The sequence below is a fragment of the Moschus berezovskii genome, chromosome 8 (genome assembly GCF_049115385.1).
Source record: "Moschus berezovskii isolate FMDL1 chromosome 8, NW_MosBer_1.0, whole genome shotgun sequence".
In the NCBI taxonomy this organism is placed as follows: domain Eukaryota; kingdom Metazoa; phylum Chordata; class Mammalia; order Artiodactyla; family Moschidae; genus Moschus; species Moschus berezovskii.
Window position 1 is genome coordinate 45,302,197 of NC_142467.1, and position 19,213 is coordinate 45,321,409.

At 40.6% G+C, this 19,213-nt stretch overlaps 1 protein-coding gene across 4 annotated transcripts in view; it reads left to right on the forward strand.

Annotated features, from left to right (window-relative positions):
• GEMIN5 (gem nuclear organelle associated protein 5) overlaps positions 1-19,213 on the forward strand; it is a 39,643-nt gene that overhangs the window by 18,763 nt on the left and 1,667 nt on the right. For 2 of the 4 annotated variants that reach the window (XM_055430575.2, XM_055430573.2), the window contains exons 14-27: positions 293-432; positions 1,509-1,680; positions 3,442-3,669; positions 4,160-4,273; positions 4,656-4,778; positions 5,756-5,854; positions 6,271-6,408; positions 8,582-8,729; positions 11,786-11,905; positions 12,385-12,595; positions 14,264-14,518; positions 16,041-16,203; positions 16,795-17,296; positions 18,659-18,755. In XM_055430575.2, the coding sequence (XP_055286550.2) occupies positions 293-432; positions 1,509-1,680; positions 3,442-3,669; positions 4,160-4,273; positions 4,656-4,778; positions 5,756-5,854; positions 6,271-6,408; positions 8,582-8,729; positions 11,786-11,905; positions 12,385-12,595; positions 14,264-14,518; positions 16,041-16,203; positions 16,795-17,296; positions 18,659-18,755 (2,510 nt within the window). The remainder of the gene's footprint in view (positions 1-292; positions 433-1,508; positions 1,681-3,441; positions 3,670-4,159; positions 4,274-4,655; positions 4,779-5,755; positions 5,855-6,270; positions 6,409-8,581; positions 8,730-11,785; positions 11,906-12,384; positions 12,596-14,263; positions 14,519-16,040; positions 16,204-16,794; positions 17,297-18,658; positions 18,756-19,213) is intronic. The other 2 variants (XM_055430576.2, XM_055430574.2) reach the window with 1 other exon arrangement.

The following is a 19,213-nucleotide window of genomic DNA, read 5'->3' on the forward strand; positions in this document are numbered from 1 at the left end:
TTTTTAACTATACATGATAATACATCCTTCTCGGTATCACATCCTAAAGGCATTACTTTCATTTTGATGGCTTTTAGAAAGAAAGAATGATAGCTAACACTTCTTACAGTAAGCCCATGTGCCAGGCACTGTGGATATGCCTAAACTCTTAACCACTAAACATTGTTGCCCAATGAAAATCATGTAGAAAGCATGTGGTAAAATCTTGACTCTTGCCATGTTGATTAAAACCCTCCTTTACGTCTTTCTGTTGTTGTTATTGGTATCAATGACATCATCCCCTGTCTTTTAGAGAGCAATCCTGAATCTCCAGTGACCATTACAGAGCCCTACCGGACCCTGTCAGGGCACACAGCCAAGATCACCAGTCTGGCATGGAGCCCACATCATGATGGAAGGCTGGTATCCGCTTCCTATGACGGTACAGCTCAGGTACTATTGCATCCTTGATTCTGTGGGTTCTTCATTACGTACTCTTTACTGAAACTCTTCCTTCTTCTCCCCTGCGATTTTTCTGCGCTCTCAGTTCAGTTCAGTTCAGCCACTCAGTTGTGTCTGACTCTTTGCAACCCCATGAACCGCAGCACGCCAGACCTCCCTATCCATCACCAACTCCCGGAGTCCACCCAAACCCATGTCCTAGAGGGCATTTTATTAAACATATCTGGGTCCTTGGCAGGATAAATTTGGGTTTTTTTGTAACTTAGGTGAAAGAGAATATTGATAGGAACTAGCTAAACTCTGATGTTTTTAAAGATTTCACTTCGACCTGCTGTCAGTATGACAGACTAAAGTTGATGTGAAAAGTACTCCTCCCATTCTGTTCTATCACAGAATGGTGACTATAAAGCATGAAAAAAATACTTCTAATAATAACTCAGTAGCTCACATCTTCAAGTTCTCAAAAATAAAGATGAGATGCCAAACCAGAGCTGTGAAGTGAGTTTCGGTTATCAGAACCAGAACAGACCTTAGGAACTGGGGATCCATCATCAGTGATGGATGTCTATCTCAGTACTGAGTGGTAAATGAGCTGTCTGCACAGAGCTGAAAGCCATGACTGGCTGCCCTTTGAAATAGAGACTGGAGTCATTCAGGAAGTAGCAAGGAAATTGATCATTTGCCCTGAGACAGAAGAATCACTTGTGAGAAATTAGAACCCTTGCATCACACATGTAGATGTGGGCTCTGAATTAGAATTCCCTTTGAGGTATCAGAATCCCCAGCCCAAAGATAACATGCAGTACTGGTTCAGGACAGTGAAATCCACAGGGCACCATTAAAAGCTTACTCAAAAGCATCCCTATGGGAATGCTTCCATATCCCAGAATACAGAAACCTCTGTTAGGAAATAGCACTTTCTGAAACTGCAAGTACAAATTACAAGAGGAAATAAGAGTACCCAGATTTTTTTTTTTTTTAACTTTTTTCAAAAATGTATACCACCCCCCCCCAAACAATAGAATAACCGGAAATTATCTATTCTCTTGTGTGACTTTCGGTTTTAGGTGTGGGATACTCTCCAGGAAAAGCCTCTATGCAATTTCAGAGGACATCGAGGTCGACTGCTTTGTGTTGCATGGTCCCCGTTGGATCCAGATTGCATCTACTCAGGGGCAGATGATTTCTGTGTGTACAGATGGCTCACTTCCATGCAGGAACACTCCCGACCTCCTCAAGGTCAGTCAGAACCTGGAGCCTATAAGGGCTTGCCTCACTCCCTTTTTCCTTTCCTCATTAAGTTGAGTTGATCAGTCATGCAAGGAGGACATTCATGCAGGGCAATAGAGCCGTATGGTGGGATTGGAAGCCTGAGCAAGGACAGTAGCCCCAAGGGGTCTGAAGACAACACCTGAATAGTAACAAGTATACCTATCACCCAGATCTTGTTTTCTAAATATCACTCTCTTAAAAGGAACCTACCAGGGCTTCTTGGAGAAATAGCTAGTTCCAGGTTAGGCAGAAAAAATATAAGGTAAGTCTGCAGCATCATTTGCCACAAAGATGTAACTGAGGTCATCAAAAGGACAAAGAATCCAGCTTGAAGGGGCTGGCTACCCAAATGTGGGACAATCTGAACTTGAAAATAATTAACAGGAGAATTTTACTTCTGGCTATAAGAGACTAACTGGAACCAGATTTTCCCACCCACCAGAAATAGCTAGAAAACTAAACAGGGTATATGTTGCTGCTGCTGCTATACTATACATCTGTCTAAACTCATAAAAACGTTTAAAAATCTGGTATATTTTCTTGCATTAAATTATATCTCAGTAAGATGACTTGAAATCAAAAGATAAAAGCTTTCAAACTAAAAAAGTAAATAAGTAAAAGATTAAAACATTAAATAGGAATTCTTGAGTCCATACTGACAAAAATAAATGAACAGTCTAAATAAATAGAAGCAAAAGTTTTCAGCAGAAGGTCACCTAGTAAGTGTAGACTGAATGATGGAACTGAAAATTGCCATTTGGCCATTATCACAGTAACAATTTTTAGTAAAACTAGTGGGGACAAACCTGCAAGGTACTGCCCTCCTTATTCAAGTAATCAAGTAAGTAAGTATTAGTCGCTCAGTCATGCCTGACTCTCTGCGACCCCAGGGACTGTAGCCCACCAGGCTCCTGTGTCCATGAGATTTTCCAAACAAGGATACTGGAGTGGATTGCCATTTCCTTCTCCAGGGGATCTTCCCGACCCAGGGATCAAACCTGGGTCTCCTGTACTGCAGGCAGATTCTTTACCGACTGAGCTACAAGGGAAGCACACCAGGTAATCTAAGTGAACCACAAATAATGAGACAGATAGAAATTATCTGCTGCCTCACAGGCTGCACCAGGATAAACACAGTCTCACTGCTTTGTATTGCAGCTGAAAGTGCATAACCTAAATCTAATCATGCAAAACATAAGGCAGACCCAATTTGAGGGAAATCAGACAAAATGTCCTGTGATCTTCATGAATTTCTAGTCATGAAAGTCAAAATAAAATCTGAGCCTGTTCTAGGCTGAAGGAAACTAGAGATGTAACAAGCCAGTGCAACATGTAGTCCTGGAGTGATTTCCTTTTGCTATAAAGGACACTTCTGGTGTAACTGGTAGAACTTGAATGAAGTGGGAGTAGCTATGAATAATCTATCAGTGTTAATTTCCTGATATTAATGGTTGTGCTGTGATGATGTAGAAGAATATCCTTGTTTGTAGGATATACACTAAAGTATTCAGGGTAAATGGGCATCGTGTTTATGATTCAATGAAATCTGAAAACGGTTTGGTTTGGTTAACATTTTGATAATATAACTAAGACTTCATTGGGAAGGTGGGGAAAGGTAAGAGTGTTATCAAAAAGAAGAGCAATAAGGTTTTGGAGTTTATCTCCTAGAGTGCTTTTAACCCGAATATATACTTTAATCTGTCCTTTTCTGAACTGTGATTTCTATAGGCAAGAAAAGTATTGAATTAGAGAAAAAGCGGCTCTCTCAACCTAAGCCAAAGCCCAAAAAGAAGAAAAAGCCCACCTTGAGAGTGCCTGTAAGGCAAGAATTATGTGATGGGAATGAAGAAGAGAGTGCAAAGGAGAGCGTGGGCCCTATTGAGAACGGCGTGTCAGACCAGGAGACTGAGGAGGAAGCCCGTGAGCCAGAGCCACCCTGTGGTGTCACCTCGGCTGGTATGTAGCTGAATGTCATGTTTCACTCTCTAGCACTTAATAGTCCTGACCAGGAAACTAAGTCAGGTCTACCTTTGAAGTGTTAAGGGACTCTAATGGATGATTGGGATGGAAATAGTAAACTCCTGTAGAGAAAACTTAACCTGGGCAAGGTAAGACTGTGGGACAAAGTGAAGCTGGGGCAGCGTATACATAGAACCTTACAAGTAAGGGTAAATTTTTAAAGTTGTGGTGGCTAGAATCTTTATAATTTTCCTTAGATCAATTAGTCAGAGTTCTAGGTGATAAATCTACAGATTCCTGGAAGGCAGTTTGAGAGGTGGGGAAAGGGAGACTGACTACCTATGCTTCCGGTCTGAAATATTTCATCTTATATTTGGGGTAATAGATAAAATCACACTGTAAAGACTGGGATAGCTCTTAATTTTTAAAAAGAACTAGATTCTACATTGTTCTCATCGAAACTTTTTTCTTTCTCCCCATGATGTAGTCTGTAAAGAACCAATTATCTGCACTCCAGCAGCCTTAGGTTTTGAAAAGTCAAAAAGCACCATTAATAACAAAGTCTCTTTACTGAAAAAGGAGGTACCTAAAGAGAAGACAGGTTGGTATCTAATAACTAAAATAATTTGTTAAAGCATCCTCAAATATTACATGCAAATGAAAACTCAACAGAGTATGGGTTTTGGTTTTGTTTTTAGGTTTTAAATATTTGTGTTTTGATTTGGGGTCATTTTTTTAGTACTTGGAAGAACTGTCATTTTGCAGTTGTTGATGTTGGTTCAGAGCTTTCAGAGGGACTCTGTATGTTGTAAACACTACCCCCAGCTACTAATAATTTAATTTGAAAGCTTCCTTCTAAGAGTGGGAATGTTCTCTGCTCAGCAGTATTCCTCCAGTAGGTTGCATACACAGTGGACATGCATTCAGTTTGGGGTTTGTAATCAGTTCTTCTTCAGATGGTCTGTACTTGTATTACATTTCAGAAGCCTTAATCAAGAAGCGAAAAGCTCGTTCCATGCTTCCACTGAGTACAAGTCTGGACCACAGATCCAAAGAGGAGCTTCATCAGGACTGTTTGGTATTAGCCACCACCAAACACTCCAAAGGTATAGGAAAAAACTTCCCGTAGTCTTCTGGGAACTGGCTCATAAGTGCTTTTTTGGATGTTGAACAGATGAGTCAACAGATGTCCAAAATCGTTTCTGCATCATGCCTGCTGCGGCTCTGCACTCTGACCGCTATCAATACTCCCCGGGGCCTTGGAGGCATAATGCTCTGCTTCACTGTTTTCAGGTTACTGCCTGTGTTCTGGAATTGGTATAATGGCGTAAATATCTCGGTTCCATCAACGGTTTTTCCCCAGTAAATAGCATGTACACGTAGAAAAAAACATCATTTGTTTATTGGAAATATACCCTTAATATGGCAGTTCCTTTAAAAATTTTTGACAGAAGTTTTTGTTTATAGGTTTTTTGGTTTTAACTTTTCAATGCCCTCACTAATGTGTGTTATTCTGACATTTCAGCAACTTTTTTTAATTTTGAATTTTATATGCTGAAAATGGATGCACATGATAAAATGAAATTCAAACAGTATAAAGAGAAAATAAATCTCCCTCCCATCCCTCACTCCACTCTTCCATTTCTCCCCTGAAGCCACTCTATTATCATTCAGTTGCCTTTTTCAAAAACAGTCTATATTGAATCCCTCTGTGGAAGATCCTAGTTTACATTACAGACTTTGCTTATTAGTTCTTTTGGTATTTTTTTTTTTTACTGCATTTAAATACACCGAATTTGCGGTTGGCTTTTTAACATTTCTCCTTCCTCCCTACCCCCAAATCTTTCTTTGAGCAAACTTCAAACTAAACTGTCTTACTGGATTTTGCCAAGACTGAGCCTAAAATGACTGAAGTATTTTCGTATTTTGCTATCAATAGGGGTCTCTGTTAGGGTACACAAGAGCACAGGACTCTGTCTCAGAATCTGAAATGGGCATTACAGACATACAATCAGAATTAACTGAACAGAAAACAGTAATGTATTAAATCACTTTGATCTGAATTTTTGTCTTTTTGAATTAGCAGGGCCAAACGAGGATGTGTCTGCTGATCTTGAGGAAAGATTTCACCTGGGGCTTTTCACAGACAGGGCTACCCTGTACAGAATGATTGAGGTTGAAGGTGAGGCAAATCCAGTCAACACAATCCTGTCCATCTTTATGCTTTCCTAACACTTTGTATGTACTACTTTTATGGCTCCCATCTTGTGGTATGGTAATGACTAGTCTTACATGTCAGCTAACCAGGCTTTGAATTCTGTTTCCAAGTTCAGACACCCTTTGCTCACATCTATCATAGGACCCTAAACTTTAGTGTTCATTCTGAGTGACTGGCAAGTGAAAGTGGGTGGGTTGACAGATGACTGAGTGGGCTTCAGGCCCCATTACGAACACTCTGGGAAGTGACTTACCCATTAGCCAGTGACTACATATTCTAGAAATTTATTCCTCTCTTTAATCCTGCCTTTCTTTTTCTAGAAGACAATACAGACAAATGTTTCTGAAACATCTTCCAAATATTATTTCTCCTCCAAACAGGAAAAGGTCACTTGGAAAATGGCCACCCTGAGTTATTTCACCAGCTCATGCTTTGGAAAGGAGATCTAAAAGGTGTTCTAAAGACTGCAGCAGAAAGAGGGGAGCTGACAGACAATCTCGTGGCTATGGCACCAGTCGGTATGTTCTTTACCACAAAACCTCTAGCCTCTCTAGGGTACATCCACTAAAGATAGACATTGTCTTGAAAGACAGTTTGGCCAAGTATAATGATTAAGTTTAAAATCCACATACCCTTTGACTCAGCAGTTCTAACTGTAGGAATTTAACTGTACCTACACATGCAGGCTTCAGCAGTATGTGAACCGTGAACTCCCAGATGTTCAAGCAGGTTTTAGAAAAGGCAGAGGCACCAGAGATCAAATTGCCAACATCCGCTGGATCATGGAGAAAGCAAGAGAGTTCCAGAAAAACATCTATTTCTGCTTCATTGACTATGCCAAAGCCTTTGACTGTGTGGATCATAATAAACTGTGGAAAATTCTGAAAGAGATGGGAATACCAGACCACCTGACCTGCCTCTTGAGAAACCTGTATGCAGGTCAGGAAGCAACAGTTAGAACTGGACATGAGACAACAGACTGGTTCCAAATAGGAAAAGGAGTACGTCAAGGTTGTATATTGTCACCCTGCTTATTTAACTTATATGCAGAGTACATCATGAGGAATGCTGGGCTGGAAGAAGCATAAGCTGGAATCAAGATTGCCAGGAGAAATATCAATAACCTCAGATATGCAGACGAAACCACCCTTATGGCAGAAAGTGAAGAGGAACTCAAAAGCCTCTTGATGAAAGTGAAAGAGGAGAGTGAAAAGGTTGGCTTGAAGCTCAACATTCAGAAAACAAAGATCATGGCATCTGGTCCCATCACTTCATGGGAAATAGATGGAAAAACAGTGGAAACAGTGTCAGACTTTATTTTTTTGGGCTCCAAAATCACTGCAGATGCTGATTGCAGCCATGAAATTAAAAGACGCTTACTCCTTGGAAGGAAAGTTATGACCAACCTAGATAGCATATTAAAAAGCAGAGACATTACTTTGCCAACCAAGGTCCGTCTAGTCAAGCCTATGGTTTTTCCCGTGGTCATGCATGGATGTGAGAGTTGGACTATGAAGAAGGCTGATCACCGAAGAATTGATGCTTTTGAACTGTGGTGTTAGAGAAGACTCTTGAGAGTTCCTTGGACTGCGAGGAGAGCCAACCAGTCCATTCTAAAGGAGATCAATCCTGGGTGTTCATTGGAAGGACTGATGCTAAAGCTGAAACTCCAATACTTCGGCCACCTCATGCGACGAGTTGACTCACTGGAAAAGACTCTGATGCTGGGAGGGATTGGGGGTGGGAGGAGAAGGGGACGACAGAGAATGAGATGGCTGGATGGCATCACCGACTCGATGGACATGGTTTTGAACTCCAGTAGTTGGTGATGGAAAGGGAGGCCTGGCGTGCTGTGATTCATGGGGTCGCAGAGAGTCAGACACGACTGAGCGACTGAACTGAACTGAACTGACTGACACATGCAAAATGACAGGTAACATGGACCATGATGGCAGCAGTATCTAACAGCAAAGATCACAAGAACCTCTGTCTATCGGTATAAGACTGGTTAAATCTTGTATATCTATACAGTAGAAACTCCTTCAGATAACAAAAAACTGAGTCAGCTCTGCATATTCTGATATAGAATGGAGCTCCAAAGTTTAGTAAGTGAGAAGAATCTAGGTATAGATGCAAAACATAATATTTAATACTCGTGTGGTTGTATATTCATAGACTGTTGCCAAAGGTTTCAAAAGAAACCAGTAATAATAGTTGTCTCTAGGGAAAGGAATTTGGACAAGTCTGGGTAGGAGGGCTCCAGGATAACAAGGAAATTTATGCCATGCTGCATTTTTTAGCTTTTTATTCAAGTATGCCAGAGAGAGGGAGAGAAGTACACAGGTCATGAGTGTACCTGAATTTCACTAACTGAATACACCCTTGTTAACTAGCACATGTCAAGAAATGTAACATTATCAGCACCCTAGAAGCGTCTCTTATGCACTTTTTCACTCAGTCTGCATACACCCAAACAAGGGTAAGCACTACCTGACTTCCATACTCTTGTACATTTGAATGTTGTACTATTTTTTTATGTATTACATAATCAAAGAAACAATTTACATTTCAAAGTATAGGGATGGGGAGAGATAGATGAAACAAATGATCATAACAGCAACTTAATTACTATCTAAATGTTCTGCTTAATGCAGTGACTAACAACAAGCATTTTCTTTTTTATTCCTCAAGCCGGTTACCATGTGTGGGTATGGGCCGTGGAAGCTTTTGCCAAACAACTGTGTTTTCAGGACCAGTATGTCAAGGCTGCCTCTCACCTGCTTTCTATCCACAAAGTGTATGAAGCTGTGGAACTGCTCAAGTCAAACCATTTCTACAGGTCTGTATGAACCAACAGTTGAACTAACAGTTGGATGTGATATGAAATTAACCTATTAACAGTTCTGTTTCATGACAATCACCGTAAAACCTTTACTGTAATTAAACACCTCAGATGTATACAAATATTATGTTCACTAGCTTAACAACATCAACACATCCACCACCTATACTTAACAAATGTTAACTCTCAGCAATATTTGCTACTGCTTTTTTAAAATTTCTTTATAAAGTATCACAAATAGAGAAAACAGCATGATACAAATGAACAACTTAATGAATTATTAAAAGAGGAAATTTTTTAACCTGGGAAGGAAGAAGTACAGTGTGCCAGACTTGGCTGAATTGCCTTTCCCCAGTGCTGTCCTCATCCCTTCTCTAGCAGTAACCACTGAGACTGATGCTGTTCAAGTTAATATTGCTTCACTGCAATGCATATGTAAGTACAGAAAACAAAAGCAACAAAATATGTGGTCTTTTAAAAATTTCTATTAGTATTTATTTTTTATTTATTTGGCTGCGCCAGGTCTTAGTTGCTGCACGTGGGATCTAGTTCCCTGATCAGGGACTGGACCTCAGCCCCCTGCATTGGGAGCTCAGAGTCTAAGCCACTGGACCACCAGGGAAGTTCCCAAAATATTTCTTATACACAGCATACAACTGGGTTTTATTTTTTTATCCAGTCTGATAGTCTCTGCCTTTTAATTGCAGTGTTTTAATGTAAATATTGGTGTGACTGATTTACATCTACCATCTTGCTTTTTTTTTTCCTTTCTTTCAGACTAACTTTCTTTTAATCTCCAATACTGGCTTCTGAGCTATAATCCTTTTTTTTCTTAATGGTTACTTTAGGATTTATGATGAGCATTTCTAATTTATCAGTTTACCTCCAATAATAAGTACCAGTTCTTACATACATCACACTTCTTTCTTTCTTCCTATCCATTCCACTGTGGCTGTCGTATATTTGACATACTATGTACATGTTATAACCCCACATTACAATGTTAGAATTTTTGCTTTAAACAATGAGTTATCTTTTTATAAGTTTTCAAACATTTTCTTATTTTTGCCCATATACTTATTCCCAACACTTTCCATCCTCTTATGTAGATCCAGGTTTCCAGTTGTTACCAATTCCTTCACCTGAAGAACTCCAACATTTTTTTTCCAGTGTGATTCCACTGGTGACATACTCCATCAACTTTTGTTTGTCTGTAAAAGTCTTTAATTTTGCCATTATTTTAAAGAATCTTTCAGTGGATATAGACTTCTAGGTTTCTAAGGTTTTTTCTTTCTGTGCATCACAGATATCATTCCATTTTTTCTTGGCTTGCACTGTTGACTACTGTATTTATTCTTATCTTTGCTACATAGGATGTTTTTTCCTGTTTGTAGGACTTTATCTACCACTGATTTTTCAGCCATTTCATATGGCTTTGATGAGACTTTCTTTTTGTTTATCCTCTTCTGGTTTGTTGTCTTCCTTTAGAGCATGCTGGACACTTTTTTGGCAAGCAGTCAAGTTCCCTGCAGATCAGTTTGATCTTCTCATGCCTGTTTTTAAGTTTTCTTAGGGCAGGTGCAGAAAAATCCATACACTAGAATTAGTTTGCCCTCCTACCTCCTATCTTTACTGAGTGCGTTGTGTAATTCAACAAATCAGAATTAGATGTCAGGGTGGTCAAAACTTGTATGTCTCCTGCCCTGAATGAACCCTGGGAATGAGTCAGCTTATGGCTCCCTGACTATTCTTTGTCCAGCCTAAGGCTTTTCCTCCATGTACAGCCTTATGTTTAAACCAGAGACTCAACAGTATCCATAAGCACTATTGTGGAGCTCTTTCTCTGAACAGCTTCTTCCTTCTTACTATCCTGCCCCACAAATTTCAACTGCTTCATCTCCATTCAGCCCTAACTGCGGAGGCTCTGCTGGGGTTTCTTCTGGGAAGATGGTTTTAGGCAGAAAGCCAGGGTCAGGGGCAGGATTGAGCTCACAGCATGTTTTCTTTTCTCTGGGATGACAGTCCTGTGCTGCCTCCTGTCCAGTGTTGAAAACACTTGTTTTGTACCTATTTTCTCCAGTGTTTGAATTTTGTGACAGGAGAATACATATGGTCTTAGTTATCACCCTGTCATGACTAGAAATAGAGGTCTTCTTAATATTGCTCTAAATCACTTTAGTCTAAAACACTGACTCCAGCTACAACTTTAGGTTGGCTGCAAACCAGAAGTTGTATGTCATTTGGAAAATAATAGTTCAATGAGTTACACAGATCCTCCAAATGTTAACACAGTTTATTAAAATGTATATATTAAAAAATGACATTCCTTACTTCATCAGAAAAGTCTTTCTAACTTTGGGGAAGCTGTCAGGTTCACAGTGAGAGGGATAAGATTCCTAAAACTCTAATTTTCACTTGAAAGCTCAGATTTTTATCACTGGCAACAGTACTGTTTTGGTTGGTTTCCGTGAAATGATAGGCTTAATTTGTTCACTTTTGAGAAAACATCTGCCAGATACTCAACGCTAAGTAACAATCATTTGTATGTTAGTCATTCTTTCAAGAAGTAATGAGAAGTAATGAGGTTCCATCAGTATTAACCTGACATTTAGTGAAATTAATCATTTTTCCTTTTCAAGGAAATTTACCTTTAAAAAAAAAAAACTACAAGAGCCACTGCCTCCTGGATCCTTGCTCTGGGTGCCAGCAGTGTACCCACCATTGCTTTTGCATCATCAGTACAAATGTCAACACAGTAAGAAAAGGCAAATAATCTTGACATTATTAATGAAAATAGTCTTGACCTCAGGAACCCCCTGAAAGGACCTTGGGTACTCCCAGGAATTCACAGACCACACTTTAAGTACTGCTGACCTAGGTGAAGAACACGTGAAAAGCGCAGCTTGCGCTTTCAAACTTGCCCTGAAATGCAGGAATACAGTTGTTTTATGGGAAGTTGGAGTAAGACAGACAACAGAAAAGGCTTATCCTATCTTGGCAACCCGCTTCTAGGGCTTTTTCCAGATTGACTCATTACCTCTTCTTGCCTCTAGGGAAGCTATTGCAATTGCCAAGGCCCGGCTGCGCCCAGAGGACCCAATCATAAAAGACCTGTACCTCAGCTGGGGAGCCATCCTAGAAAAAGACGGCCACTATGCCTTAGCAGCAAAATGGTAAGTCTGAGTGCACCCAGACAGAGAAGAGCTTCTGCAAAGAGCAAGACAAGACTGGAAGTAAGTTTAGAGGTGGGGATGAAGTGACTAGCAAATTAAAAAGCATATGTGTATTAAACCCAGCTTAAGATTCAGCAAGGTCTACCTACTTGGTATTTACATAAGTCACCATAACTATTCAAGAAATCCTAGTAGCAGATTCAGAAGTTACTCCTTTCTTCAGGGATGTCTTGCATCATTAAATTTGGGAAAAGGGAGGGAATGACTCTTGGGTAACTGCTGGGGCTCCTTTATGTCCTTAACCTCCATGATGCTTCCTCTGTTTCTCTGCCGTGCTAGCCTCAGCCTTCACAGGGACAGCACAGACAGTGACACAGCTAGGACCACAGGAAGCCATGCAAGTCAAAAAGAAATGATTCGACCCTCTGGGGAGCAGAGTAGGCAGTCTTTTTATGTTTGATTTTTCTTTTGTATCTTAGCTATTTAGGGGCCACTTCAGCTTATGATGCAGCCAAAGTTTTGGCCAAAAAGGGGGATGCAGCATCACTTAGGACGGCAGCAGAGTTGGCCTCCATCGTGGGAGAGAGTGAGTTGTCAGCTTCCCTGGCTCTAAGATGTGCCCAAGAACTGCTTCTGGCCCGGAACTGGGTGGGAGCACAGGAGGCCCTGCAGCTTCACACAAGTCTAAAGGTCAGTCTTTTTGCTTCTCCTGCTTTTAGGAGGGAGCCCCAGATCCTCTCCAGTCACATTCCAAGTGCATTACCCAGTTGCACAAGCTGAACCAATCTGGCAGGTATTCTTAGAAGTGTCCAGCAAGCCCTGGCCATACTATCCCATCTAAGTACCCTGGGGGCTTGCAGTTGCCATATTCAGAGTAAGAGATAATGTGGTTATCAACAATGATTCTCATTGCTTAGCAGTTGAATAGCCTTTAGTCAACTCAGCTCCTGTGGTTCTTCATTGATGTCATCAGCACAAAAATGAAGAGGGAGAGGGTCTGCTTTGAAGGGGGAGATGGATCAGCTTTAACAGAAATCACCGTGCTCTGCCTGTAGGAGCCCTCCTCAGCTGCATGCCATAGTGAATTGGGGTAAAATCAAAACATTCTGTTAGGGACTTCCCTGGTGGTCCAGAGATTAAGAATCCACCTTGCAATGCAGCATATGCGGGTTCTATGCCTGGTCAGGGAACTAAGATCCCACATGCCACAGAGCAACTAAGCCTGTGCGCCACAAGTACTGAGCCTGTGCGCCACAACCATGGAGTCCATGTGCCATGAAAGATCCCGTGCAGCCACAGCTAAGATGTGACGCAGCCAAATTTAAAAAAGTGTTTTCATTAAATCTTTTGTTCCCATCTGGTTAAAAAATCAATCACTTTTTCAACATGTGTCTTTTTCGACATATTAACATTACGATTATCTTAAAAGCCTTAGCAAAAACTAGTTTTGAAAACATGTAAACATTTGACTTATTTTAGAGAGTTTTGCTTGTCAGATATTATATGAACTTTTTTAGTTCCTCTGTCCCTTCAGTAGAATAACTGGGCCTAATGACAGTTCCTAGCTGAATGTTCAAAGCCCAAGAAAAATACTAGGTGAGGAGGTAGCTTTCAGGGAACTGCAGAATAAAAGTGGAGGCAAAAGTGGAACATCTTCAAAGATAGTTATCATGTGGTACATTATTTGCAGAGTGACCAAACAAAGAGAGATTAATTTATCCACCACCACAACAAAAAAAAAGTTTCCAGAATCGTTATTTAGTACTTCTTTTTTTTCCTCTTAATATCCTTAACAAAGCAAGAAGACTAGGCCTTTGTGCTTTGTTCTATTCCAGTTGGTTCCCTCTGTTAAACCTACTTGGATGTAGCCCCTCACCACTGCCCCAGGTCTCAGACCCACACAGCTTGTCTGCTCCAGCACTTCTGCCCATGGTGCTTTAACTTTTGTATTCCTTCATCTGAAGTCTGGGCAGAGGAAGGAACTAGATGAGTCCAGCCCATCTTTTCTCACACTGGCCACAAATCTTAAGTGGCTGGCCCATATGTGGCTTAAATATCAGTGAGTAGGGCTATAGTTAGAGTTTCATGTTATAAAATATGGTTGCTTGAGCTCCAAGAACTGTGGGTAGGAAATCTCAAAAAGGCTAGGATCCCAAAGATCCTAGAAAAATCATCTATTAGATCACCTCTTCCCTCTCCTCCACCCCCGCACACAAGACGCACATTGGGTTGGCAGCCCACTGAGGGGGTATGGTTGCTGCAGATACAGAGGGGGAGAATCTGAGAGACTGGGGAAAGTCCTAGATAATGGAGCACTTCCCTGTGTAACAGTTCCTCTACTTTGTTTTTGGGTTCCAGGGTCAGAGATTGGTGTTTTGCCTTCTTGAGCTACTGTCCAAGCACCTGGAGGAAAAGCAGCTCTCTGAGGTCAAAAGTTCCTTCTCTTCTTACAATGCTTGGCCCACAGACAGCGAAGGGTCCTTTGTGGAGAGGGTGACTGCAGTATGGAAGAGCACCTTCAGCCTCGACTCCCCAGAGCAGTACCAGGCAGCATTTCAGCAGCTGCAAAATATCAAGTACCCATCTGCTACAAGTAACACTCCCTCCAAACAGGTATGCCTTCTGCCTGAGCTTCTGATATTAGTCACTCAGTAGTAAGACTTCTCTAACCCCTGTTTAGTATAATAAGGAAACATGTAGAATGCCAGTTTGCATTTCAGAAAAGACTAAGCCAGGTGCAGGAAACTGGAAAGATCCCTTCAGGGTAATTAGAGCCCTTTATCTCTGAAGTTAGTCTTTGATCAGCATTCCCTTCTAAATGAAAAAAAAAAGTCTGAAAACAACAACAACCAAAAAAAACAGATAATAAGTACCCATCAATTGGAATTAACAGATATTCATATTCTGTCATTTTTGCTTCACAGAGTCTTTTGGTTTGGTTTTGTATATTTTGTTTTTAAAGAAATACAACCAAGTCGAAGTCCCTCAATGTTCCTTTGCCCAGTCCCATTCCCCTGCCCTAGCTCACTGACATTTTAGCCCCTGCATCAGACCATGTGTTATTTTGTGGCTTGCTTATGTGACCGTTGTTTGTAAAATCTGTCCATATTGATAGGAAGAGAACAAATTGATTCATTACAGCTGCTCTACTCATCCTATGAAAACATCTCAGTTTATCCACTTTTTTTTTTAATAAGAAAACATTATTGTATTTTTGAGGAATGAGATGTTCTCAAGTAGTATAGCACTTTGGAAAACTGTGTGGCAGTTTCTTATAATTAAACATATATGCATGATGACCGAGCAACCCCACTGCCTGGATATTTCACCAAAAGAAGTGAACTCAGGTGTCTGCACAGTCTAGTACAGAAACATTCATAGCAGATTGGTTCATATAGCCAAACAGAAACAACCCAGATGTCCATCAGTTTGGGTATAGAAACTACAGTATTTCCATATAGTGGAAAGTTATACAACAATAAAAAGGAACAAATTACGAATGCAAAAAGAATATTAGTGAATCTTGAAAGCATTATGATAAGTCAAAGAATCAAGTCACAAAAGACCACAGACTCTACTGTTCCATTCATATGAATTCAGACCACAGACTCTACTGTTCCATTCATATGAATTCTAGAAAAGACAAAATGATACTGGCAAAAACTAGATCAGAGGTTGCCAAGGGATGGGGAGAGGGGAGTTGACTGCAAAGGGGTTTAAAGTGAAAATATCATATCCTATGTCTTGATTTTGGTGGTGGTTATACTAAACGTATGTATATACATGTTTGTCAGAACTCATCAAACTGCACACTTAAAATTGAAAATTTTCTTAATTATACTCCAGATTTTCTTTTAATTATAGCTTTTAGTTCCAGAAACTCACTTTTTGTTTTAATTAAATGCAAATATCAAGGCATTTTCTTAGCCCCAACAGACTTTAGACTGTGTATATTGCTGTGCAACTAATTTTGAATGTTTCCAATGAGGAAGCAAAAATGGGTGGTGGGGATAGGAGGACCTTTCTTAAATGTGAACTGTGTGTACTTCCCAAATGCTGTAAATAGGAGCATTTCTGGTGTCATCCCAGTGCTTGCTGTGCAGAGATGTTTACCTGAGACTCTGGCTCTCTCCAGCTCCTGCTCCACATTTGCCATGACCTGACCTTGGCAGTGCTAAGCCAGGAAGCGGGCTCCTGGGATGCAGCTGTGGAAGGACTGCTTCGGGCTGTGATCCGGAGCTACGACTCAGGCAACTTCACCATCATGCAGGAAGTGCACTCAGCCTTTCTTCCACAGGGTAAAGAACCCCCAGCCCCGCTGGGGCACACCCACTAAAGGATGATATAACCACTGCCAGTGGTGTGGCACCAGGAGTACATAGGTTATTGAAAGACACAAATGAGCCACTGTGTCATTAGTAGAGTTTGAATTCTCTTATCCAAACTCCTAAGAGGTAGTTAGCATGACTGAAGTGTTTTCCTTTACTACCTTAGTGTTCCCTATATACTATACACAGCTAGAGAGAGAAATAGCAGTGTACTCACAAGTTATAAAGAATGGAGAAAACATTCCTTAAGCTACACAATTAGTCACTGACCTAAAACATTACGGTTTTTCAGAACACAGTGGCATCTTAGCCCCAGAGCCTACAACAGGACAGATGAAATACTTCTGTCATGCTTTACATGGCTTGGAGCTATGAGGACACTGTCTTAGGCCAGAAGCTCTGGTTGGCTTTTGGTGGAAAGCATGCGGTCCCACAGATCACTGCCGTTCTTTTTCTTGGGATCTGATTGGCCTCTTGGGTGACAGGAAACATGCGGGCAGCAAGTCAGATTTCTAGCAGACAAAGAAATAAACAACCCTAAATCCTTTTCTTCTCTTCTAGGCTGTGACCACCTAAGAGACAAACTGGGTGATCATCAGTCCCTTACCACACCAGCTTTCAAAAGTCTGAAGGCCTTTTTTATTTATGGACGTCTATATGAATTCTGGTGGTCTCTCTCTGGGCCTTGCCCTGAGTCCAGTGTCTGGGTAAGAGCTGCTCACAGAAGTAAAACCTCTGCTGAACAGAGCCAAGAGGTTGACAGTGTCAGCCCTGAAGAAAGTGACCCCAAAGCTTCCCAGCCAGAGCCAAGCAGGACTCCAGAACTAGACGTGAGACTTACAGAAGAAAGTGAGCAAATGCAGAACGCTTGTAAGGAGCTCTTGTCAGAAAAGCATGCTGGTCTCCAAAACGCACAAAGAACTGTTGCTGAAGTCCAAGAGACCTTGGCAGAAATGATCCGCCAACACCAGAAGAGGCAACTCTGTAAATCCACAGCAAATGGCCCTGATAAGAATGAACCTGAACAGGAAGAAGAGTCCTTCTCTCATCCTCAGAACCAGTGGTAAGTACTTATTCAGTATGATGTGGAACTAAAATCCCCTGCTGGACTCTCACATGGTACGTGGTGAGGCTGATCGGGTCACTTGGAAGCCCCACAGTGCAGTCATTAAGGCACAGGCTTTGGGGTCAGGTGTGGGCTTCCAGTCCTGGTCCTGCTCAGTGACCTCAGGAGTCTTAATGTCTCTTGAGCTTTAGTTCCCTTATCCATAAATGGAGTACCAACCCTATCCTTGCTTGTTTTGACAAACAAAATCACAAATATTGTTACTAAAATAGTACAATGAAACCCTTTTGTGCAAGATTCCCAAAAAATCAGTCATGTAAAATAGGGAGTTGTGATATTACATCATTAATGAAAACCATTGTTTTTCTTCTTTTGACCACCCTCCATGGCTTGTGGAATTTTAATTCCCTAACCAGGGATTCAGTCTGCGCCCTGGAGTCCTAAACACCGGACTGCCAGGGAATTCCCAAAATCACTGTTTTGTTTTTTTTTTTAATTTTTCAGTACTATCCCAAAAAACACACAAAAGGGGTAGTGTATAGAATTACACACCAAACTGTAAAAAATCCCAAATGATCAGATTGCTGCAGTGTCCTAATCACGTCTATTGAAAATAAGGGCCAGGTAGATGATCACTGATCATTTTAGAGCCCCTATGTATTGTCACAGGGCACTCAGCTGTGCCATCTGCAGTGATTAGCAGTTACGGATTAGTTGTTATGCTGAGTACCTTTTACCTTATGTCCCCGCCAGCACAGGACCTAAAATATCTTAACTAGTACAGTCAATAAACTTATAGCTATTGTTACTAAATTTTAAAAATTAAAATTATATTTGTTGCTCTAAAAATACAATTGAAATCTTGAGTCAAAGTTCTGAGTACTTCTCTAGTGAGCTACACTCTAAGCAGCACTACACGTTTGGTTTTAGTAATAAGAAAAACATTAAACAGTTCTCTAACCAACAGCTCTCAACCTTTGATCAGAGGGCCCCTTTGAGAAGTTTAAGACACTCTTCCCAGAAAAATGTGTATCCATACACCCCGAGGGTAGGGACCCCTGCTCTGTCTGACCCATTACCCAGAGAAATCCAGGCCCTCTACACTTGGCTGCAGGTTGAGTCCCCTGAAGATCCTTAATTCTTCCGGGAGCTGTGTGTCTAAGAAATGGGAATTTGGAAAGTAGTGAGGAATGCATTTTGAAAACTTTATATCACATTACATTAAATTTCCTTCTCTTAGCCTTAGTATTTAAAGATGAGAGTTAAAGACCCAGGTAACAAAAGTAATTTACAACATAATGGATTTAAAAGTTATGTGCAACAAGACATATGACTTGTAACTTTTTTTATTATCACTAGTAAAGAAGAAAAAAATGAACCAGTCTCTTTGCCTGAATTAACCAAAAGACTTACAGAGGCAAATGAGAGAATAGCAAAGTTTCCTGAGAGTATTAAGGTAAGATATATTAGCAGTTCATTTGGTAAAATATTACTTTTTGTATTATCAATTGACTATACCAAATTCTTTAATGTCATCTGAATTCTGTACACATTTCTGTATATTTAAAAACTGAGGATCTAACTGCCTTTGGTGAGCTATAATGTTTTGTGAGAATAGAGTGATTGCTACCACAAGCAATTTTATACCTCAGCCTTCAGAGAAATCTATTAGGAGTTAAAGTAAAATTGTACCATGTATTTGATTGTTTTCAAATGGACAGGTGCATTTGAATGTGGCCCCCAGTAGTAACAGAATCATCATGTTTTAACTTCATTTGAGTAGGGCTCTTCTTAGAAAAAGACTGTACCGTTTGAGAATATCCCCGTTTTGAGTATCATCTCTCCTTAGAGTAACTGATGAAGAGTCTTAAGAGAGAAATGGCTCAAATATGTCAGCAGAAGAGACTGAGTCAC